This window comes from Neolamprologus multifasciatus, chromosome 4 (assembly GCF_963576455.1).
Source record: "Neolamprologus multifasciatus chromosome 4, fNeoMul1.2, whole genome shotgun sequence".
NCBI classification, from domain to species: domain Eukaryota; kingdom Metazoa; phylum Chordata; class Actinopteri; order Cichliformes; family Cichlidae; genus Neolamprologus; species Neolamprologus multifasciatus.
Window position 1 is genome coordinate 16,315,357 of NC_140442.1, and position 24,611 is coordinate 16,339,967.

Below are 24,611 nucleotides of genomic sequence, written 5' to 3' on the forward strand. Positions count from 1 at the left end.
AAATTAGCGTCTCCCAGTCTTTCCAAGTGAAAGACTGTTGCTCTTTTTCTATCCAGTAACATTTCTGTATATGTTACTTACAGGTTGTATGGGAGATGTTTGACCAGGTGAGATGTTCCACTAGTCTTTTGTTTTCCTTTTTTTGGGAAATGCAGCTGCAGAAAACATCAGCACCGCTAAAACGGGCAAAGAAGTCTATGCTTTAAATACTTTAACATCACAATCTATGAATGTTTGCACTTCCGTTCTTAATCCTCTGTCTGACAGTGAAGCTTTCATCTCCCCCTTAGATCGGGGCGACCGTGGCTCAGGGGGTTGGGAAGCGTATCTGTAACCGGAAGGTCGCCGGTTTGTTCCCCGGGCTCTCTGTCCTGGTCGTTGTGTCCTTGGGCAAGACACTTTACCCTACTGCCTACTGGTGTTGGCCAGAGGGGCCGATGGCGCGATATGGCAGCCTCGCTTCTGTCAGTCTGCCCCAGGGCAGCTGTGGCTACAACTGTAGCTTGCCTCCACCAGTGTATGAATGTGAGAGTGAATGAATAGTGGTATTGTAAAGCGCTTTGGGTGCCTTGAAAAGCGCTATATAAATCCAATCCATTATTATTATTATTATTATTATCTACCAGCCTTTGAAAATCAGCAGCTTCACACCTGCTCATCCTAGACACTTAAACAGCACGAGAGCTGTTGAATATACACCCACATGCTCACTTTGTTTAAAATTCCACCACTCCACCAGCCAAGAACTGCTGCTTACTGAGATATTTAGAAAACTTTACCAAGTGGAAAAAACACACACACACACGACCCCCTAACGTCTGTAACAGAGTATTACTGCTCAGCGCCCCATAACTGCAGGATCTAGATCGGGAAACAAGCTGCCGGCTTGAAAGGGAGACAGCACGGTGCGGTGGAGACATGATGTCCAGATATATACAGCACTCTCAATCAGTGGATCTTAGAAAAAACTCACCTAAATTCCATTAGAAAAAAAAGGCCTTATTTGTGTAGAAGGGTCTTACTTTTTACTACAATTACTTAAAGTGAATGAACAACATCTGTGAAAAGTTGCTGATAAGTTCAGCATTGCTTTGTTGTTGCTGGCTACAGAGAATGAGGATAATTTGAGTGCAGAGAGCTGATAGAGACTTTCTTCTCTATTTACTCCAGTCATTCAGTTCACACTAATCAAGGTCATGCACTCACTGGACACTTTGTTAGGTACATCAGTTCAACCTCTTGTTAAAACAAATATCTCACCAGCCAATCAGTTTAGGCATGTAGACGTGGTGAAGAGGATCTGTTCAAGTTCAAACTGAGCTTCTGAATGAAGAAGAAAGGTCGTTTAAGAGATTTTCAATGTGGTACGGTCGTTGGTGCCAGACAGGCCTGAGTATTTCAGAAACTGTTGATGGGATTTTCCCACACACGTAGAAAAAATGTCAAGCGAGCAGCAGGTCTCTGGGTGAAAATGCCTTGTTAATGTCAGACAGTACAGGAGAATGGTCAGACTGCTTGAAGTTGATAACAGTTGCAGGCAACAGTGAGTCAGATAAGTGCCCATTACAACCAAGGTATGCAGAAAAGCATCTCTGAATATGCAACATCTTAAACTTTGGCTCAGATGGGCTACAGCAGCAGAAGACCACACTCCTGTCAGCTAAGAACAGGAAACTGAGGCTTTCAACAAAACTCCACAATAGAAGACGGGAAAAACGTCGCCTGGTCTGATCAGTCTCAACATTTAGTCAGAATTTAATGTAAACAACATGAAAGCATTGATCCATCCCTTCTTGTGTCGCCGCTTCAGGCTTGTGATGGGGTGTAATAGGATGGGGTATATTTTCTTGGCACACTTTGGGACCTTTAGCACCAAATGGGAACCTTTTAAACACCAGTTACCCAACTATCGTTGCTGACTATGTCCATCCCTTTATGACCACAGTGGAACAACTTTCTAATTGTTGCTTCCAGCAGGATAACAAACAATGCCACAAAGCTCAAATCATCCCAAACTGTTTTTTTGGATAGGACACTTTACGCAGATGACCTCCGCAGTCAGCTAATCTCAGTCCAATAGACCATCATTGGGATCTGGTGGAACAGGATTCTCATAAATGATGTGCAGCTGAGAAATCTGCTAAGAACAGGAAAGAAAGGCTACGGTTCCCACAGACTCATCAAAATTGGATAATAGAAGACTGGAAAAAAAAATACCATGAAAGCACAGATCCATTCTTCCATGCACCAACAGTTCAGGCCGTGACATGACAGTGAGTTCATTGTTCTCATTGGCCTCTACAGTCAGCTGATCTCAGTCCAATAGAGAATCTTTGGGATCTGGTGGAACGGGATTCTCATCATGGATGTGCAGCCAACAAATCTGGAGCAACCGTGTGATCCTATCATGTCAAAATGGACTAAAATCTCTGAGGAATATTTCCAGCACTTTATTAAGAGTTCTGAAGGAAAAAGAAGATCCTACACCGTATTAGCACTGTTTACCTAAGAAAGTAGCCAATAAATATATATTGAACTGATGTACAATGTGATACTTTCATACAACTGTAAGGTAAATTAACAATTAATATGACTTTAAATCAGTATCAAGGCTCTAAGGTAGATTGGTGCGGTGTTTGAGGTACTTGGCAGGTACTATAGTACATGTAGGGCTCACTCCTTGAGCGCAGTGTGAATGAAGATAGTTCCTTATGATTCTAACTGTATGAGTCCAATCATGAAACTCAGAGCTTTAGAGGTTGGGACCAATCAAACCAAAAGTTTTTTTTGTTTGTTTGTTTGTTTGTTTTTTTATACAGTAACATCATAGGGTGACTAATAATGCAGAAAAACAAAGCTTATTTAGGCTATATAGCACCATCAGCTGGTGGAATCACAAATTAGACACTGGTACACAGCCATTAACACATTTTCCCAGACGTGGGTTAATTTAAACTGAGACTGTGGCTGATAAACATCTGACACTCTTTGCCCAGGGGACAAGTTTAAAAAAAGTGCAAAGTTCAAACAATGTGGCTGAATTTGAGCCATTTGCTGTAGCTGTAGCTATTTTTTGTGTTGTACGCTCACAGTTGAATGATCTGTTTAGACCAGTCCTTTCTTCCTAGTGTCCACTTTCTCATCAGTGCCCAGGAGATCCATTAAACTTTATCCTGAGTACTTCATTTGCTGTGAACACATCAGCAGGAGGGAAAATTCTTGTCTTTCACTGCTCACTTTTCTGTCCATCAGCCTTTTCTGTTTAGAGAAAAGAAGAAACAACAGCTGGTTGCAGGTGGACAGTGGGGGTGTAATGTATGAAACCAGCTGTGTAATGTAGGAAACCCTTGATAGTCACCTTTAGGGATAAACATAAGTGAGCTGCTGAAGATTCAGAAGCGTGACAGCCCTTCTCTTGGTCCATCATACAAGAACTCATGACCCAGTCCATTGCCACACTTCCCACAACAGACCTAAGTATTTTAATCCAGATGGTGCAAGTCAAACCTTATACCTGATTGGTAACAGTGAAGCTTCCTAACAAATGTTGTTTACTACCTTTATCGGTCCCCAAGCTTCAGGGTGTTTTGAGACACTGTCTTCACGGATAGTCTGTGAAAACACCGGCCATGGAGAAGAGTGCTCGAACTTCGACATGCTTGAAAATAACTCGTGGCCACATTCGGAGCACACATATATACCTGAGAATGAGGAAAGAGGCACAGTCTTCCATATTTTTACAGCAGAGTGTCTTGTTACATAGCCACAAGCAGCCTCACACTTTCTTTTACTCACCAGGCTGGAAGTGATTTTTATATTCTTCACCACCAGAAAAAGAGCAGTGAGACATTTCATCCATTTCAGCCAAAAGTCAAAGTCGTCAGAGCCAAAGCAGTTTATCTCTACAGTTGCCCAGCTTAGGCCTGAAAAACCTTCATGTGCATATCAAGTGTCAGCAGCTCCATGACTCTTGTGTAATGCCCGATCCTTCTCTCATTGCTTCCACCTGGTGGCAATTTTCTGAAAAACTAAAATGCATACCTACTTACCTTCATTCACAAATACTGGAACAAAAAATTCATCAACCAAATGAATATAAAAATATAATCATTAACATATAGTCTATTTATAATTTAAAATAGATTTTTTTATTGCTGTGTATTCAGGTTATTGTGACCTATTACATAAAGCCTCTTTAGAGAGAGAGGTATATTGCATAGGAATCATTTCATTCAATGAAAAAAGGTTTGTGTGGCCCCTAATTTTCAACACCAAGCGCCTTAAACAAAAGAGTTTAGGACAATTTTTTTTTTTTTTAAATGAGCAATCTTTGGAAAAGATTCATGGGACGACTGTGATAAGTACTGCACTGTCAATCGAAATAAAAACCAAGGAGACATGGAGACATTGAGGGTGTGATAAGCAACAATAAGTTGCAAAGTCTGTGATGATTGCATAGCAGATGTGTTGAGAGCCGTTCTCTGTTCTTGCTGTCTAGTGAGACCACCGTCCATCAGAGCTCTGGTGCTCCCACGCTGGGCTTTGTCCCAGAGTACTTCATTGACTGTTCACACCTTTAGCAATGCAAAGAGACATCCATCCAGCAGCACTTACTCCTGAAATCTCACCTTACGGTCCATCAACTTTATCTGTGGACAAGGGACAAAGAAAAGGAGATGGAATATGTAAATCTTGATGAGCACAGTTAACTGTGAAACTCCTCTGAAGAAATGTTTAAACTCTGGTTTGATTTTAACTAGTACCTTTGAGGACTGTGTAAAAACAGTAACACATCCTTAGGCTCCTCTACACTACACACATGAACGAGGACATAACATTCTGGTTTTAAAGCAAATTTAAAGATGAAAAAATATCATGGGAGCTGGTTAACAACACTAGAACTTTGAGCTCACTGCAAATCGCGATTCCTAGGCTCATATCACAAATTATAACTTGACAGGTACACTAGTCTCAACCTCGTGTGGAGAAATAGCCTGACTGTTCATACCTTTAGGGATGAACTTCAGTGAGCTGCTGAATATTCAGAAGCGAGAGAGTCCTTTGGACGGCCCATCATTCACAAATTCATGACCAAGTCCATTCCCACACTTCCCACACCGCACCTTGAACAAGACAAAAGTGACAGATAGAAGAGAAAAAAGTGATAGAAATTAATTAATCAGCATTTAGAGCAGCCAAGAAAGTCCCTCACAGGAGTCCTCTGACTTACAGCCAGCTAGTGCTTGACAGTAGGTTCAAGGGTCAAGGTTCAAGGTTCTTTATTCGTCACATGCATAGTTATACAAGTATAACACACAGTGAAATGTAACATGACACGCTCCTCGACTTGTGCAAAAAGAGGGAGGGGGGGAGAACATTATATATAATATATACATTAGGTGAATGTGCAGTAGTAGCATGTATGCAGCAAGCAGGTGAATTAGGTGATATAAATTCTATTCAAACTGGTTCAAACTGATCATACAAATGTGAAACTGCGCATGGGCAGTTGAAGAAGAACCTAGTCAATTAAAAACTTAAAACTATTTTAATTATGGTACCTTGTATGCCCCAGGCCTCTCCTCATGTTTGGACACACTGTTTTCATGGATGGTCTCTGTGAAAGCTGGCCAGGGTGAAGAGTGTTCATACTTGGAGCGGCTGGAGAACAGCTGGTTATCACACTTGGTGCACACATAAATCCCTGAGGAATAAAAGGCAGGAGACTGTTATGTAACATGAAGCGATAGAGTGTCTCTACTGTAGTTTTAAAATAATATGTACATTTATATAATATATACATTTAATATATATACACAAACACACACACACACACATATATATACATATATATAAAGATTTTTTTTTTTTAACATCGTTTGAAACACTAATTCTTTAAGGATATTGTTACCTTTTTAGCTGTGGTTAAGGGTATGTAAAAAAAAAAAAATAATGACATCCTTGTATGTGAAGCTTAATCTAGTTTGGTAATCTGGTTGTTATGTAACTTTAACATGGTTACACAACAGGTTGAACGATTTTCGCTATTTACATCACAATCACCAGCGACCATGGATATAAAAACAGTACTTCCTAAAGGGTTTTATAGCCTGAAACGGACAATGAGGACGAGTTAGAACGAGCTAACCAGCAGTTTGAAAAGTTATTTGTGCTGTATTGGATAGTTAGCAAACAGCTGCAAACCAGTCTCCAAACAGCGTTATATATTCTATATAAAGCTATATAGAAACATTGAATAAAATACAATAAGTTTAAACAAAAAAAGTCATAGCGGTACCTGACTTAAAATGGTCTTTGAAGACCTCTCCACCGAGGAAAGAGCAAAAAGACATTGCTTTTTCTTTCCGTATGTTCAACGTGAACCTACACTGAAGTCCACAGAACCGGTTGCAAACAAATCAACTTCCGGTCCAAGATTCTGACCTTCAAACTGAAAGTTTCTTTTTTCTTTTTCTTTTTTTTTTGTGGGTAATGATCAATGACTGTATGGTACATTTCACCGTCATCCAGTGATTCCTTTTGTGAACCTGCAAATAGGAAAATACAGCAAAGCTTTTTTTTAAATTATTTCTATATATGAACCGTCAATGTTCCGCATATTGAAAGGCTTCATCAATGTGAAATCTAGAGTATTTAGAGCACGAATTAAGTTCAGCTTTTATATTAGATTTTTTCTGGATTGTTTTAGCCTCGATGTAGTTTGTATTTTGCTGTTGTAACTCCAAAAAATGTGACTTCTACTTGCACATTCCGTGTACGCTCCAATTTTGAAAGGCCCAAACCGGAGGTAACATAGTGGCTTCTTAACTGTCCATAGGCTGTTGAGTTGATGCTCTGAGTACGTTGGAGTTTGTCTTTTTTTAAATAAACAAACAAAAACAACAACTTTCTTTCTCTTTTTTTGGGTAATCGTTGCTGTTTTTGTTTCTTATCGCCCACCTGAGGCACGGACGCCACGATGTTTCAGCTCAGGTTGTTTGTTCACCAGCGCCTGTACGCTGCAGCTGAAGAGATCCTCGGGCAGATGGAGAACACCATCACGTTAGTTTTGCACGAGGCAGACGTTCGAGCTAAAGAGGAGGCGAAAAGTCTGCGACACCGCTGAAATCAGGTTTAGGACGATTCTTTAGATTTTTTGTCATGTTTTTTTTAGTCGTAGCTTTATAAACAGCTTTGTGGCTATGGATGATAATATAATAATTCACGCACGGAATACCAGAAAGCTTTGCTCCTGCATAATGAGAGATAGTTCAATACAAAGCTAACAAATAGTAAGGTAGCACTTAATCATCACAGAATAAGATAAAGGTAGTTACTCCAAGGATATCAATTTGTTCAGCTGTGAAGTACAAACCATCATAAATGCATTTCATCTGCTTTGGTGAATGAAAGTGACAAAAGTTGCACTGGTGAGGGAACGACAAGAAAACCCCCATTAAAGAAATGGATCGACTAACTGTGCAACCTGGCTGCAAGTATAGTTTCTTGCTGCCAGAAGTGACAAGGACACTAGCAAGAAACACAACTGGAGAAGGGTGGTCTCAAAGTATAAGGAGATAGCAATGATCTGCAGCAGTATTGTGGTATACTCTGATAATCAAGTGTTCCCTAGCTCAAGGTGCTCCAGGTAATAACTGATATTCACAAGTATGCTCAGTTACATAGTTATATAAATTATTTATATGTTAGATAAAGCATTTTTTGGCAAAAATGCAATGTGAATGTTGAAAATTTGAAGATTTTGCCTCAAATATTTAAAAAAAAATTTTTTTAAGATACTCCATAGGACGTCTCCACCTAACAGTATTTAAAAATGTGGATGTGCACACCTTTATTCTCACGAGTGAATTGTGCATCGTTATTACCTAACACTATTTAAAAATATATGCACACACACATTGATACACACCTGCCTCTGTGTTTCTCTTCCAACCAAGCAATCTGAGTCAATGACTGTCTTTTATACAGTCATTGATCTGAATGTGCTGAATTTGTATCCACCAATCAGGAGCAGCTTGTGTCTTTTTTCTTATTTTTCCTACTGAAACTCAGAAGAAATCACTGCTGAGATACCCAGAAACAAACAGTTGCCACACAAAAACCTTAGGTCCTACTGACAAACTTTTGACACTACGAGCACAAGGAAATCTTACTAAAGCAGGATATGTGTTTTTAAAAGACACAAAACGCTAAACATTTGATACCAGAACAGTTTCTGTAAGCACAAAGTATGCAGAAGATGTTAAGTGCCAAAAAATGTGCAGGAGGGTAACAATAATGTGAATGTATTCACATTAAACAAATGCTTAAACAGGAGATAGTTAGTTCGTGATATTATTCATTACACTTACCCAAATTTACTGATCTCGTATTAAAGACATTGGCCTTCACTCTTTGCATATGACTGGATAGCAATAGCAATTTATAGCCAGCAGCCTGTCTTATTTATGCTTTGTTTTTGTTTTGTTTTTTAAATACCATTTTCAAGCAAATATATTACTTTTTCTTTTATTTTGATTAGAGTGAAGATTTAAGGTCGGGTGAACTCCATTGGATTTTTGGCTTTTGAGGGGGCCGCATTACTCTTGACTTTAAGGCTTGACTGCCTTAATCCAATCCAATCCAATTTTATTTATAAAGCACTTTAAAATACCCAGCACAGGACCAAAGTGCTGTACAGAAAATAAGTTAAAAACAATAGAATAACAGAAAACTGTGAAAATAAATAAATAAACCACATAATACATGAAAAATTAAAACAGCCTTATATTAAAAAACAAGATAAAACAGCATAGAATCAACTAAAAACAACTAAAATAAAAATAAAACCAAAATCTCACATGTTGGTCTCTCTTAACTCTATTTAGAGGTGTGAAGAGCACTTTTCCAGAAATTCTCAGGACAGCATTTTCTAGCACTTACATTTATTTCCATTTAAAAGCAAAGAGGAAACCCTACAGGTGATTGGGTAACATTTGTGGATATTTTCCTTTGTAGCTGGAGAACTTCCAATGACCAACAGTGCCTTCCAACATGGAGATGAATGTGACTCCCCGCTGCTGCAGGAGTGCGAGGGACCCATAAACACAGAAGAGTCTGACTTCACACCGAGCCCTGAGAATCCAGGAGCCCCTGAGCCCACTGCAGATCTAAGCAGTAACAGTGGGAACTACTGCCTGGTGGAGAGGCCTGAGGTGAAGATGGAGCAGGAGGAGCACAGGAATGAGAGTTTTTTCTCTCCTCCAGGAACTGTGAAAAGCGAGGAAGAACAGTCCGACACGCAAATACATGAAACGCAGATGCTTTCTTCAAACTTGTCTGCAGCTGTTAGTGAGGAGACGGAGAGAGAACAGGCCATAACTGTGAAACAGAAAGCAAAGATGATGCAAGGAAAACGCATCAGTGGCGGCAAGAAAGCCCAAGCAGCTTTGTCTTATAAGAACTGCTCGGTTAAAAGGAAAAAAGGTCGCAAGTTTTGCCATTTGTGCAGGAAGCGTTTTCACTACACCGCCTCTTTAATGAAGCACATCAAAACGCACAAGAAGTGTACCAGTTGCATTATTTGTGGGATGAAATACGGGTATCCAAAAGAACTTGTTTTCCATTTGAAAAAGAAACACAGAGATGCATATTTTTTTTATGTTTGCGGTAAAACTTTTTTTAAAGTCCGCAGCCTCCTCACAAAAGAAAACACACACTGACGAAAGAGTTTGTGTGTCAGGAATGTGGCAAAACCTACCGGTATAAACACTGTTTGATTACGCACATGAAGAGCCATTCTGGGGAGTAACCATACCCTTGCGATATTTGTGGTATGCGCTTTAGTCAAAATTCATACATGACCAGACACAAGACCACCCATATGGGCGAGAAGCCTTAGCCTTGCTATATGTGTTGTTTGCACCTAATCTCAAGTTGCATTTGCAAACACGTATCAAAGCAGAGTGATGAGTGATCCCTTTTTTCCCCGTCTAGTTGAAATTGGATAGCTTTTAATATCATCCACTTAACACGACTGTGCCGGATGTGGTGTCAAATAACTGCAATTCATAATGTTTGGTTTGCTTTAAAGGCCATTGCATCATTTCTACAGCTATATGCTGCTGTTGGTTAACCTCTTAAGCCCCAAGCCTAACTGATCTCCTGCCTTTTGCCCCCGTATCAGGGGGCGTTGGGGCTTAAGAGGTTAACATGATTTTGCTGTTTTCCCTAGTGGGCTTTGATGCAAGATTAGTTCAACTTTGACTGCATGAGTACGAGTGTAGAACAACACATCTGCAGCTCTTGTTGCCCTCTGTGTTGCTCCGGTGTTGTGAGGTTAATTTCCACAGTTGACACTAAGGTTTAACATCCTACTGTATAACATTACAGTGATCTGCTTGTCTCTGGCTGCAGCCATGACGTGCATACATTTATATGGTAAATGGTGTTAAATGTAATAATTAATGTAATGTGTATTGTCTCAGATCTGTGGATAATGTAGATAGTGTATGTGGATTTTTTTCAATATGTTATTACTTCATAAAACTTCCTGCATTTTGATGGATTAGAGTCTGGGAGTAATTTGAATGAAGGGAAAGAAGCTTTTGATTATTTTTTTTTTAAACGATGTCTTTATGATGCCACAAAATTAGGAAGTTCAGTAGATTTCATAGGAGCTTATTTGTTTCTTTGTGTCAATTTTCAACAGTTTTCCTGTTAGTGCATCTCAATCCCCTTGTGGGACTAATAAAGGTATATCAAATAGCTCAGGCTCTGGAACCAGTGTTCAGGAGAGGGGTTAGACTCTGTTCCACTCTGGAATTCACTGGCTATATATTAGGATTTACCCCAGTGGATTAGAGAATTGCTTACCTGTGCCTTCAAGTCGGGAAACAGGTCCTGACTATCGATGGTGCCTATACATCAAATGACAGTTCAGTTGTTGTTGTCTGTGTTTTTGCATCTTATCTCCCACCTGAGACAAGGACGGCATGACGTTTCAGCCGTGGTCATTTGTTCACCAGCTGTACGCAGCAAAGGAGATCCTTGAACAGCAGGAGAAAACAATCACAGAAGTTCTGCATGAAGCAGAAGTTAATCAACTCTAATGATGAGGGGGAAAGTCTGCGACACCAGAAATCTGGTTCAGTTCTTTAAATTGTTTTTCTAGGCGTATCGAGTGGAAGCTTTATAAGTAACTATGGATGGTGCTACACACATGCACACACAGTCGACGTACATAGTACCAGAAAGCTACACCGCTGCTATAACGAAGCAAATAAAAACATACAAGTAAAATACTCACAAAGCATTTTTGTGACGTTGGTGGTAAGACTTCTTACCGGATGCATGGACTCCAGATTCATAAAAACACACACACACACACATTAGTGTGCCAAGAATGTGGCAAAACACTTCACCGCAGAGATAATCTCACTGTGCATGTGAGGACCCAATCTGGGGAGAAACCATACCACTGTGGAGAGTGTGGCAGACTTTTTTCTGCAAAGCAGTCGCCTGAAAATACAAATGAGGTACCATTCAGGAAAACAAATGGACCCTTGTGATGTTTGCAGACCACACATGTGGAAGAAAAGCCTTACACCTGCAATTTTTGTAACTTTACAGTACTCTCTTTGCCTCTAGCTGTAATTTTAATTTGAACTAAGCAAATATATTAAGTAGCTGCAGAATAATCAGTATGGTTTTCTGTGTGAATGAACTAGATTTAACTAGAGGAGTGGTAATACAATAGTATTACAAACTATTCCACCATATGAACCTGGAATCTGTGGAAGAGCTGAGCTGTGCAATGGTAGAAAAAAAAAAACTAAATTTGAATTTGTGTGTAAATTTGTGCATTTTTGTCTTTTTCTTCTCCAGACTGAGGCTGCTGACACTTAATAAAGTCTGACACACAAACACAGTTGTATTAACAGCTGCATTTTGATAGACATTTCAATATCAGGTGTATGGATCTGATAGAGAGGAGTTTTAAAAAATGAACTACATGAAAACTGCTGTGAGTGCACACTGCTGAGAAAAGACCCACAGAGATTCTCGCAGAGAGTCGGTTCAGCAAAGTTTGCTGCAAACCTTACTAAACCCCGTTTTGTTGTTCATTTAAACATTCCCTTGCCAAATATATATGTGCTGTGAAGTACATCGCTACAAATACATATGCAGTAAGGCCAGCCAGCATGCTGCGTCCATGCTTTTCAGACCCAGAGCTGATGCTGCACCTCGTTACTAAATCTTAGACACAATGTTCATTCAACAACGCTGCTTTAACCTCCTGGGACCTGGCATCCACATATATGGACATCACATTTTGGGTTATCCAGAGCAAAATACTAAATTTTGCTCTACAGGGGCCTGATCTCCACTCATGAGGACATTGTTCTGCCACTGTCCTATCAAAATTTAAAGCAAATGTCCTCATATGTGGATCTCATTTTTCTCAGAAACAAAAATCAGGTTTAAAAAAAATCACGTAATTCTTTGTTTTGACATTCATCAGGTCCCAATCAGCCCAAATAGAAATTAAAAGTGCATGCCATGAAAAAGTTTGGGTCGTAGGAGGTTAAGTGAGCAAATAATAAGTTCTGCTGTTTTCCCAACAGGTGGCAGCAGACACTAAATTTAGGACTGATGCACCATGTCACAACACTGTTGTTTTACTGTTGTAGTTACTTATAATTAATGATTGTCCGTGGATTACCCGAAAAGCTATATTAAGCTAGCACCCACCCTTTGTTTGTTTGCATGTTTCAGCACAGGACCCAAAAGTTTATGCAATAACTGATATCTGAAGCACAAATAATAATAATAATAATAATAATAATAATAATAATAATAATAAAAACAATACAACCGTCGAGCACAAATACAGGTGGCAGCCTAAAAGCAGTCGCAGGAAATCAGATTATTGCCTCCCGGCTGCTCTCGGTTAAAATGAGCAGGAGTTTAATCCTAAACGGAAAGCTTCTCTTTCTAAATGAATATTCCTTTAATTCACACAAGCACAAACCCAGTGATGCAAATCATTAATATGGCGCTTTAAAAAAACAATGTTAATGATTTAAGTCAATTAAGTAATTAGTAAATTAATTAATCCCTTAAGGGAGTCATGAAAAGTTTCCTGCTTTCACAGATGAAAGCGGGGCTTCAATATTAGCTGGATTGCCATAAAAACAGTCTTTTGAACATTAATCCCGGCGTGAATTTTCCAGGTCGCGCAATTACATAAGTCTGCGTACAGCGGGGACTGCGGTGTGGAGCGGAGAGGAGGGTTGAGCTCAGGCTCTGTTTTCACGCTGTGGGGCAGAGCAGAGAGGAGGAGTCACTCCGCCAACTGTTGGCCTCTGAGATCTAATCTGGATTACAGTTTGGTCCACTCTGCAGCCAGGACACCAATAATCACATTATTCTGTTTCGGCCTGACGCCTCCCGAAGCGGGCGGAAGTGGCGATGTCAAGTCGTGGCACCGCCGCTGGCTTGCTTGTCTCTCAAAGCTGAACTGCGCGTTTAAACACCAGTCATTTGTTCTCGGGAGTTTGGATGGTTTTCCCAGCGAAGGTGATGTGAGTGAAGCTGGGTGAACGTCCCTGCGGTAGGTGGTTGGCTGGGTGGCGTGCATCCCCGTGTGCAGAGCACGCACTCTGCAGCACATCCAGACCGATCACTGCAGCCTGAGCTGGAAGAGCAATAAATTACTCTGGACCTCACCCAACCTCTGCCACTGATATATTAGAGGGGCAGATGGTCAGTCATGGCACGTTTAGGTAAGTACTAACGCATTGCTGTTTTTCTTTTGTTTAGGAAAAATCTCTCAGTCAGTGCAATAGAATAGATTCTTTTACTACCAAAAAATCAGAGTTGTAGGATTTTGTCTTGAGACACTGATTTTCTCGTCCTCATTATGCACTGGTGAATTTGGTGTGTTTTGAAATAGCTCTACTTATCAGCGGGGAACGGTTTAAAAGCTAAAAAACAAAAAAGTTTTGAGGGAGGATGTGCTCAAACAGACTCTTTAAGCCCCTGAAGTATTATCTTAATAACCTGCTTCAGTTCAAGTCCACTCATACTTACCCTGTGATACCCAAACAAACACCACCCAGTGCCAAATGTGTCACCGTGGTCAAATGGTTGTTTGAGGGCAAGATTAAGAAGCACAGGGATGGCATGGAAAGGTGCTTGATGCCAGCCTCTAGGGCCAGTCCTCGAATGATCCCAGGTAACAGTTCAATCTATTTTATTTTAATGAATTCAATCTTTCTCAGAAAAAAATAACATTTGAAATATTATTTTGTCTCCTCTTTATCCGATTCCCCCCACTTAATCCAGGATAAAAAGGCCAAGAGGAGGACAGAGCAGGGGAGACATGACACTTTGGCAGAATTCAAAACCGTGTTGACGTCAGGAAAAAAAGTGGGACTCTCTGCTGGTGCCATCATTATTCCCTCTCCGCATTAATCCATTCTGACTCATATGTTGCTGTCTGCCGATTGGAAGAATATGCTGGAAGAATATATCAAATGCACAGCATTTGATATCGCTTTCAGTGTCAAACGTGAACTTTGTCATCTCAGCTGTATGCAAGTGTGCAGAGAGATGGAACTGCAAATCTCGGAGACCCCAGTGCATACACATAGTGCAAATAAAACAAAACATTTTGCTTCAACATGAAGTATAGTGCAAATACTAAATACGCACAAGTAGGCAATATGCTCCTAAATTTAAACTAAACGATGTGGTTAATATTTACAGAGAATATAGGACGATGGCTGAATTGACCAAACGTGTTCTGAGAGTACGGGCAGGTATAAATGACGTGTGCAATACAGAAGAAACAGAAGCTTAACCTGAAGATAGAGTCTGAACTTACAGACCTATGAAATACGACATGTGCATTCTTAGAGTTCAGTGTGTGACTTTTTCCATCAGTGTCCTTGTGCATGAGTATAAGATCTTTTAGCTTGTGACATTTAAAAAAAACACATTTATAGAAAGTTTTCAGGTCTGATAGTTTGTCATGGTTAAGCCTTCACACTGTGTTTTTAATGCCAAGAACTGCATTTTCAGTTATCATTTCTCTATTATTTTCTTAACAAGCTACTAAACTGTTATAACAAAGGATTTATTGCTGTCTCGGTTTCTTTGCATTTTACTTTCTCTTACAAAATGAGCTTGTCTCCTTTGAACCGTGTTTTTAGTTCTTTTTTTCTGCTCATTATTTCTTTCCTGCGACAGAAAAAATGTTGGTGTGTAGATTCTAATTTTAGCTTCTAATCCTTCATATTTTTTTCCAGAGGAATATCTGCTCCACTTTCCACTCCCAAACGACAAACCAAGAACACGAGGTCTAGGCTTGCCTGTACCTTTGTCTCCAGTCCTCTGAGGGTTACACCTCCTCACTCACTCTTGTGCAAAATTGCATCCACAGTCCTGCCTGGAAAGCTGCCAACTCCCTGCTGACTCTATATTCCACTGAGCAGCGGAGGTTTTCCTCCCCCTGTCAGCACGAACTGATCCAAATTGACTTGCAAGTGGAAATTGATTAGGGTAATGCAGTACTGTCTAGGGCAGCTTAAGCACTCAAAGAGCAGCACTTTTGGTTAATTAGATTTGACAAACAGCCCAGCAGCTTGGTGCTAAAATTAATATCTCGCCGTATGAGCGTCGTGCAGAGACACGGAGAGATTTGGTGGCACCCAAAGCAAGTTAACTGGTTTCTTTTTCAAGCCCTGAAAATTGGGTTCATCAAGATCATTTATAACACACAGAACCAATTACTAATCATGTTGTTCAAATTTTTGCTTCTTATTTTGCTTGCATGACTGTATTTGCTCACTAATAGCCACATTTCTCAGTTTATTATGATGCAGATGAGCAGGGTCACATTACATTGCTCATAAAGGTTGACTGATACTGCAGATCACACTGTGTTGTGTGTGTAAGCTAGTTTATGGATAAATGCACTTGAAACTGACTGATTCATCAAATGCAACTTGTGCCCTGAGTGATTTAGTTCTCTGTTACAAAAGCTTCTTTAATCAGGAAGATTACAGCCGTTTGATGTGTTGACTCTCAGTGAATTAGACTGTACAGTCTGCCTGGCAATGATATATGCTCGTGATTGATTTAAAGGGTTTTTAACCTCCTAAGACCCGAACTCTTCCACGACATGCATTTTTAATTTCTCTTTGATATTTGGGCATATTGGGGCCCGATGAATGTAAAAACAAAGAATTACCAGATTTTTTTTTTTACATTATTTTTGTTTTTAAGAAAAATAAGAGCCACATCTGAGGATATTCATTTAAAATGTTGATAAAACAGTTGCAGTACAATGTCCTCGTCAGTGGATATTAGGCCCTTGTAGAGCAAAATGGAGTATTTTAGTCTAAATAACCCAAAATGTTATGTCCACATATGTGGACGCCAGGTCCTAGGAGGTTAAAGATTGTTGTGCATTTAAAGCTCTAGCTTATGAAAGGAGTGTTTTATTGTTGTGCTTTTAAAGCACAACAAATTTAAAATAGCTCTATTGTAGAAGGCTGTTATTGTGTTGTGTATCTTTCAGAGCATCTTAAAAGCATTACTGATGTCTCAAATAGAGTGAAACACTGCATCTAATTTGGGATTAGCTGACACTCTGTGCTGATAACTCCTTTCCAAAAACAAACCGCTCATCCACCCTCTCCACATTACTAGACTCAGACATTATGTGAACTGACAGCACAAAGTGAAGCCGAGTTCCCTTTATGCCTGCAGAGGTGTAGTTAAAGACGGTGGAAGGTGCAGAAAGGACTGAGAGAAAAAACAAGTGACAAGAGAAAGGGGAAAGAAAGAAAGGAAATAAAGGGCAGGTCAGAGCAGTTGATTTAAAACTATATTTTCACTATTTTTTTCAGGGTCCAACACAATGGACTGCACGCACCCTGAGAAGGATTTTCCAGTTGTCCATGCAGTTACAGTCTCCCATGCATTCGTGTCTCGGAGGGCTACAACTCCATCTTTTTGACCACATCCTCATCTTAGCTCCTCATTAACAACCACCATGGAGGACAGCAAGCTGATCTTCAGTCTGGACCACCATGAGGAGGGTCCTTCTGTGACCTTTTCCAAAGACAAACCAGAAAGCAGGGAGAGCCGGCCTGAACCCAATTTGTGGATCAATCTGGACCTTAGCCAAGGGCAACGCTCCCAGCCTCTCTTCCTGCCTCACTCCCCCTCTTCCCCAGGCTCGTTAGCTGATCTATCAGAATCATCAGCAGGCCTGCCTGTCACCACCAACCTAGTGAAATCTTCCTCCACGGATCTGGAGCCAAGGGAAAGCAGCTCTTTAAGAAGCAAGCCCCTCCTCAGTCTGGTCAAGTCTCTCAGCACAGAGATCTCCCGCCGTGTAGAGCCAGAGGTCAACCTCTCCAAGTCTGACTCCAAGCTACATTTGCATCCTTTTAAGCAGCTTACATATCCAAAGATACTGGAGTCCAGACCTGAAACAGGAGGAATGGATGAGAACGACGCCTGGGTTTCACCTCCCTCCACGGGCAGCATGTCTCCCACGGAGCCACGGGGCAGTTCGCTTATTGCCGAGCTGGAGGACACGCGGCGGAAGTTCTCGGAGGCCATGCAGGACCCACTGAGCATGCTGAGTAAGATTATGGGGGATGAAAGCTCTGGAAGCCCCAAGCAGGGGAGGACTTCTGGTGCAGGAGAATCACCAGCCTCCCACAGCACTGGTGGAAGAGATGGAAGCAGCGACGAAGCAGGCCTCAGGTGTCGGAGGAGGACTGACGGTGAGCACAAAGGGGTGTGTGACACTGCCGTCAGACGACTCCAAAAGGATTCATTAACAAAATCCTCCATCTCCCCAGAACGGCACACCCTCAGCAGAGACAAACATTTGGAAATCTGCACCTATGGAGATATGATTCAGGTGGTGGAGTGTCAGAACAGCTCCAGAGAGACACATCCTAGAACTTACCCTCAGTGTCAAGTGACAGTGCCAGGTTCATCTTTGCCTCTTTACTGGCTCTTTCCTGTGGGCCTCCTAGCTTATGGTTTCTTTGTCCTGCCTCTTCCTCCCTACGTGACAGGTCTGTCCGTGGGGGTTGCATGTGGCTTTATGCTGGGCTTGGTGCTGGTGTTCATGTTTGCCCCACAGCGCTCAGCCGCCAAAAGGAACTGGGTCTTACATAGCAAACTCAGTGCCGTGAACGACAACCCACTGGACGGAGAGCTCGCAAATCTACACAACCTACAGGTAATAAATGAGTTTTAAAAATTACTCTATACATGAGCACAGAAGAAGACTAATCTAAATGTTACCTCTAAATCCGTATGCAGTCAAGACGACAGATACCCAGGAGGACTGTTGTTTTCCCTCTAAATGAAATTGTGCAGGTCAAAGTTTGTATCGCCACAATGAATCTGTTTTAATACCTTTCCACCTGCTTTTACTCTGCTTTGTGTTCATTTGCAACCATTAATATGATAAAGATTATTACAGCATTTCCATCACAAACATGTTGCCGTTTAAGGAGCCATTGTAGTGATTACGCACACTCCGATCTGCCTCTGTATGCAAAATAACCTCTGCAGCCACTCCTTTTCTGTTTCCTCTTTTGCTAATTTGGCTACATGGAAATGCTCAAATGTTTGTTTTGCAGGATGAGAGATCAAAATATCAAAGATCAGCGGGCATTAGATAGCATCAAAGAAAGATAGTGCTTTGAATGGTGCTTAATGGAATCGTTTTTAGGTAATTGCTGTTTTAAAAGTAGCCACTGAGGACCGATTATTATCCATGAAAGAGAGGTGCAGTCTGATAATAGCTTTCTCAAAGTACTTCTGTGTCAGTCTGACTAGAACAGTGATACTTTAAAAAGATTTTAAAAAAGACAAATTGTATCAGGATAGAGGGCCTACTAACAGCACACAATAGTCTAGACTCATCTGCGGTGTTAAGTGAGAGTTGTATTGTGCCCTGGCTCATGTTTCCCCTCCCGCTGAGCTGTTTGTCACAGTTTGCACCACTTGCTGTGGATCTAATTTGCCACAGTACAATCTTTGCTTCCCTAGCCGTATTTAATGCTTAAATGTCAACTCTTGGTTAAATGCAGCCTCAATACAAATACAAATATTTGTATTTGTAGATGTACTTTAGTTTTACCAAGAAAACATAAAGTGGTTTGTGGCTGCAGAGGTTTCTGCTTGAATCCTGTCCTTTTGGATTAAATGTTCTTATTACTCACTTTCAGGGCTGGATGAATGAGACCCACAGCTATGACCCTGAGACTTTCCACCCCTCCATCACACACTCTGTCTATGTTACACTGGAAAGCAGCCGGCTGCAACTAGCATACCCACGTGCCAACATCGCCCGTTGGGCTTCTTTCGACGAGACACCCCACAAAGCCGTGTTTCTGCGTTCACGCACTTACCAGCTGGCTAACTGTAAGGTCAGTTCATTTGTGAGAAAGCAAGCCTGCCTTTCAGATGGACATTAGAACCACCTGAACCCCTTGCTCTTATTTCTCTGCGCCCACTGAAACAGTTATGACCAAAACGAATAAACCGGACCTCTCCGCTATCTCACCTGCCCACTGAGGCAAGCTAAAGTAGCTCTCCCTGTATGATAACAGAGTAAAGTTAATACACATTCACTGGCAGTGCTTTCAGAGCATGTTGTATAAATGCAGATGGAACAGAAATGAAATGAATAGTTTGTCCTTCTTCTTCAGGTGTCTCTGGTGCCTCCTGGTTTGGCTCGTAAGAGGGTGTGGAACAGGAAGTACCCAATCTGCATCACTCTGGCTGAGGGGGAGGTAGGGGAGGAAAGCGTGGTTGAAGGGCAGGAAACCGAAGAAGAAAGGGCAGAGAAAAACACAGATCCCCACCAGCAGTTTCCCATCACCCTCTACCTGTTTGGTCGCACTGGAAGAGAGAAGGAGGAGTGGTTCCAGCATTTTGTGTCAGCCTCTAGAGCCTTAGCCCGGACCAGTGTAAGAGATGAAGGAAACATAGGTAAGAAGACGACTTGGTTGAGTGATATGGAGAAATTCAGCTGGTTGCGATACCATATGTAGCCTGGAAAAGTCACCTCTTTCATTTAAAATACATGTACTACAAGTTACTCAATGCCAAATTTGCCTTATTCGATCCTTCTTTCAGCAGTATTTTTAGATTCACCAACTCTTTACTTTCAAATGTGTCACACAGAAACACTAAGCAGTGGAGAGACCATTAAAGAAAGCACAGAGGAGCTGCCTGATTTCCCAGGAGCAATGAAAGCAAGAACCCTATTGGACTACAGCTCCTACATGACTCAGCTAATGGGCTCAGAAAGTTGCAATCCCACCCCCAGCCCCTGCCACAGTGACAAGGGAAGCCCCACGACTTGCAAAAAGGTCAGTGAACAAGCTTTAGATTGACTATCAAGCATCTCTCGAAGTGATGTAAACTTTAAACTTCCCATCACTGTTTTTCATTTTCCATTTAAATTGTTTTTTTTCCATTGGGGGGAGATATAGCAGTGTGTCTTTGCCCTGTTTAACTCATGTCACAATAACCCCCACTGATCAGAGCTGCTTTATATCCGCTTTTCTTTTATAGTGTTCTCTGTGCTCACATGAGCCTTGTCCAGAATGCTGGCTCAGCTAAATACACCTGCTGACTGGACCAAATTTTTGTATTCAGCAATATCAGATATCATCTGGCTGGAAAACTATAAATAGTAACTCATTGTGACTGGAACATACTTGTCTGTGCTTCTAATGCTGGATAAGGTGGTTTGGGATTGGAACCCCCACAGAGGGACAGTCTGTTCAGATGTTTAGAGGAGGTGCCACAGAAAATGAGAGTGGTGTTTATTTTAGATGACAATGCAAATGTGTTTTTTGTTTCTCAGTCCTATTTGGCCATTTTACTCCTGAAAATGTTTGTGGAAATATATATGTCTAATTTTTAAAAAAATATTTCCTGCAGATTGACGCCAAAGAGCATGGTTCTGGAGGTCAGGGTGGAGCTGAGGCTGATGCAGGTACTGGGCCGGGGGAATGCTCTGCAGAGAGTGAGCCCACCTGGGTTAACTGTCTGGTGGGAAGAATCTTCTGGGACTTTCTCTGGGAGAAATACTGGGCCGATCAGGTGGCGCACAAAATCCAGAAGAAACTCAGCAAGATCAAGGTGATGGTATATGAGAATGTGTGTAGGTTAGGTGTGTTTTTATTTTTTGTTTGTTTTTTAGCAAACTAAAGGAAAGAGAAACATAAAAATCACATGTTTGGCCCCTGCATGCTACCAGAACTGCTGTGATGCATCACGCCTATTGTTTACTGCTCTATAAGGGGACAAGTGCATCCCAATCATACTAGCAAACAAAGCTGCCAGATACACTAACCATAGGTTGAGTGTTGCTCATTCTGTGCTGCCTTTCATGGATCACAAAAAGTTAGCAGTTGGCATAGGGGAGCTGAAAATGTTATTTATTTTTTGAGCTTAGTCAGATACCACAGCATCAGCAGTGTCACTGTGACTAATGATGTGGCTTCTTAAAGAGATGGAAACTAAATAAACTGTAGGACAGCCTGAACACCAGGTCAGAGGTCAAAATACATGACATTAAGTGCACAAACGCTGCATTTCTCCTTTTCTGTGTGTGTGTGTGTGTGTGTGTGTGTGTTCCTGTCTAGCTATCTTTGTGAGGACCAAAATCTGCATTCTACTATACTTGTGAGAACCAACAGTCACTTGTGAGGACACACTCACCGGTTCTCACAAGTTTGAAGGCCTTTTTGAGGCTCAAAATGTGGTTTTAGTGTCAGAGTTACAATTGGGTTATGGTTAGGTTTAGGGTAAGGGTTAGGCATTCATTTTTAATGGTTAGGGTTTGGGGAAGGGGCTAGGGAAACCTGTCAATGAAGGTCCTCACTAAGATAGCTGAATGGGGTTGTGTGTGTGTGTGTGTGTGTGTGTGTGTGTGTGTGTGTGTGTGTGTGTGTGTGTGTGTGTGTGTGTGTGTGTGTGAGAGGGAGCGAGAGAGAGAGAGAGAGAGAGAGTGAGTGAGTCTGCTGATAATGCACTCCCTCTGGCTCCCGGGGCAATGGGTGGGGAGTGCTTAGGGGAGCACTGATGCTCCTGCAGCATCCCATTGCTCATTGCATGCACTCCTCTGTGACACAGACCTTCTGTTTTTTTTTTTTTTCTCTTACACAGTCACACACATATTCACACAGTATAGTTTCCCCTGCTCATTTCTTGGAGGTAATTAGCCAGCCTTGTAATACTTCTGCTGTGCTTTTGCCTGACTATATTTTAAGAGGTTTCTGTTACTGACGTGAATGCACCAATCAGACTGATAAAAGACTCCCTTTGTCTCATTGTAGCTGCCATACTTCATGAATGAGCTGACTCTAGCTGATCTGGACATGGGCACCTGCCTACCTCACATCCTTAGCACATCTAAACCTACGCTGGACTCCAGAGGTACACCATGGTTGTGTTCATATGCTTCATTTGTCAAGTACTTTCTAATGCACGCATTTTAACTGCATGCGAGGAGTAGCCAGACTTTACTGGTTACTTAACAGCGTATACCCAGATCTCTTTCTCAGTCGCATTCCTGCTGTGAGTACAGGCCAAGATCTCAATTGTTTCATTACTGAGTTTGGTTTGTCATGGCCGTTCTAAAAGCTTTCCATTGTCTCCCGCTGAAGCGATTAGCAATCCTCTTAGCCTGAGCTATCGTCGACCAACAATAACTAGCCGAAGCTATCATCCGCCAGTCTAATGTCCCTTCTGCACAGCACTGTGCCAAAACGGATTAAGAAGAGAGACCAAACCAAACTCAGGGTTTTGAACTAATTAAGAATTCAGCTGCTGTAAGCTTTAAGCCCTTCCTTTTTTTCTCCACACCTTTATCCCCAAGGTCTGTGGCTACAGCTAGAGTTGGTGTACACCGGCTGCCTTCAGATGACCCTGGAGACCAAGATGAACCTGTGTAAGCTGGGTAAAGAGGGAGAGGATGAGGCTCACAGTGTACCAGAGACCCAGAAAGTGGGGTGAGACCCACTTTAACATTTCAGTGTTTGCGAAGAAATGTGTTTTTAACCTGAGCAGGTTGATATGATGACTAGAACTGTTATGTTTTTTTCAGTTCTAAGATGAAGCTGTGTATACTGGCTGATAGTGATGAAGAGTCATCCAGCGCGGGGTCATCTGATGAAGAGGAGGTCCCTCCATCTGAGCTACACGGATGCGTGGGAGACAAGAGTCCTGTAATGGCAGCCGACGGGTAACTTAAAAACTTATTTAGAATTTTTCCACCTAGAAATATGAAGGCATGGTGATGACATTTCATCACTATGAGTTAGTCCCTATTGACTGTTCTTGGTCTTTATCCTTTACAGGCACGCAGGTGGCAGGACAAGCAGGAAAATCTTGAGATTCGTGGACAAGATAGCAAAGTCCAAATACTTCCAGAAAGCCACAGAGAATGAGTACATAAGAAAGAAGATATCTGAGGTCTCCAACATGCCCCTGATGCTGAGCGTTGAGGTCCTGGAGCTTTCTGGGACACTGGCCATCAACATCCCTCCTCCTCCTACTGACAGGATATGGTGCTGATTCTCTTGGCTGTCACTTCACTGAATTTAATTAGTGAAATTCAAGAAATTCAATGCAAACTGCAGGTTTTGTTTCTTTACTCATTATACACCATGGTGATAGCCGCTCTCTTTCAGGTACAGTTTTTGGGTGCCTCCCAGGTTGGACCTTCACGTGCGTCCCATGCTGGGGGAGAGGGAGGTCACCTTCACTCATGTCACTGAGTGGATTGAGAAAAAACTGCAGTGTGAGTTCCAGGTCAGTCCATCAGTGTTTCCATTTGCCCACCGGGATGATTCCGATTAATAATTCATGCATTTATGTTCTGACAGATTGATATCAGCGTGAGCAGAAATTTCCTGCGTCTGTGACGATAACGTTTAATGATTGCATTAGTAATTAAATATGGTTGTGTTGTCCTTTGTCTCTGAACAGAAAGTGCTTGTCATGCCCAACATGGATGATCTTTATCTGCCCCTCATGACATCTGGACTGGACAACCCACCCGCATCCCACCATTCCTCAATCCATTCCTCATCCCAGCAATCGTCCATGGAGTCTCAGGAGTACCTGTCAGAGTAGGCGCGGCTGACGCCTCAGATGTTGAGGCAAAATTGCTGATGTTCAGCTATTATCCTGAATCTCTAATGGATTCAGAGGCTGCTGCAGCTGGGTCCCAGCTTGAGTGGGTTCTCTGTTACCAGTGCAGGACAAATGACTCCTGAAGCCTCGCTGAGCTCAGCAGTGACCTCCTGACTGTGAGAATGATGCTGCAGTGCCCCCTACTGTGAAGTTCATTACTGACAAGAGAAATGTTTTTTATAATGCTGACAACTGCTAACTGCACAGAATTAAAAGGTTATTGATGTATTTTTAAAAGGGAATGCTGTTTGAGCCAACTATCATCCATTCGTCCATCCTGGAGAGAATAAAATTTGATGAAAACTTTCCTCATGTGTTCCTTATTGATTAGAAACACAAATGCAGTTAAAACA

The 24,611-nt window shown here is 41.6% G+C and overlaps 2 protein-coding genes and 2 pseudogenes across 7 annotated transcripts; 2 read left to right on the top strand and 2 right to left on the bottom strand.

The window, feature by feature from the left end:
• Positions 1 to 3,248: 3,248 nt before the first annotated feature.
• On the bottom strand, positions 3,249 to 4,010 carry LOC146520148 (methionine-R-sulfoxide reductase B1-A-like; annotated as a pseudogene). The gene is made up of 3 exons (XR_014873785.1): positions 3,796 to 4,010; positions 3,559 to 3,701; positions 3,249 to 3,473 (listed from the first exon to the last, which is right to left on the bottom strand). The product of XR_014873785.1 is annotated as a methionine-R-sulfoxide reductase B1-A-like (transcript).
• A 115-nt stretch (positions 4,011 to 4,125) lies between these two features.
• Positions 4,126 to 6,438, bottom strand: LOC146520149 (methionine-R-sulfoxide reductase B1-A-like). Its single transcript, XM_085157270.1, has 4 exons — positions 6,299 to 6,438; positions 5,562 to 5,704; positions 5,009 to 5,123; positions 4,126 to 4,649 (listed from the first exon to the last, which is right to left on the bottom strand). Exons 1-4 carry the CDS (start codon positions 6,351 to 6,353, stop codon positions 4,630 to 4,632), a joined length of 333 nt encoding a protein of 110 aa, XP_085013396.1. The 5' UTR covers positions 6,354 to 6,438; the 3' UTR covers positions 4,126 to 4,629.
• Positions 6,418 to 12,677, top strand: LOC146520150 (uncharacterized; annotated as a pseudogene). The gene is made up of 2 exons (XR_014873752.1): positions 6,418 to 7,132; positions 9,019 to 12,677. The product of XR_014873752.1 is annotated as an uncharacterized LOC146520150 (transcript).
• A 586-nt stretch (positions 12,678 to 13,263) lies between these two features.
• On the top strand, positions 13,264 to 24,565 carry LOC146520151 (testis-expressed protein 2-like). Of its 4 annotated transcripts, none has more exons than XM_085157272.1 (12): positions 13,264 to 15,567; positions 16,920 to 18,274; positions 19,272 to 19,472; positions 19,755 to 20,037; positions 20,233 to 20,420; positions 20,998 to 21,198; positions 22,398 to 22,497; positions 22,940 to 23,072; positions 23,168 to 23,305; positions 23,421 to 23,630; positions 23,754 to 23,874; positions 24,052 to 24,565. In XM_085157272.1, exons 2-12 carry the CDS (start codon positions 17,066 to 17,068, stop codon positions 24,196 to 24,198), a joined length of 2,931 nt encoding a protein of 976 aa, XP_085013398.1. In that variant the 5' UTR covers positions 13,264 to 15,567; positions 16,920 to 17,065; the 3' UTR covers positions 24,199 to 24,565. The 4 variants fall into 4 exon arrangements, with proteins under 4 accessions (XP_085013398.1, XP_085013399.1, XP_085013401.1 ...); XM_085157273.1 differs by having other exon boundaries at positions 13,264 to 14,239; positions 14,350 to 18,274; XM_085157275.1 differs by having other exon boundaries at positions 13,264 to 13,787; positions 14,350 to 18,274.
• The last annotated feature ends 46 nt before the right edge of the window (positions 24,566 to 24,611 follow it).

Excerpts from the sequence above, each read along its gene's own strand:
- LOC146520151 (XM_085157272.1), top strand. The coding sequence starts at position 17,066 with ATGGAGGACAGCAAGCTGATCTTCAGTCTGGACCACCATGAGGAGGGT. Across the intron at positions 20,038-20,232 it reads AAGAGATGAAGGAAACATAG|AAACACTAAGCAGTGGAGAG; the intron begins GTAAGAAGACGA and ends TGTGTCACACAG. Across the intron at positions 23,875-24,051 it reads AACTGCAGTGTGAGTTCCAG|AAAGTGCTTGTCATGCCCAA; the intron begins GTCAGTCCATCA and ends GTCTCTGAACAG.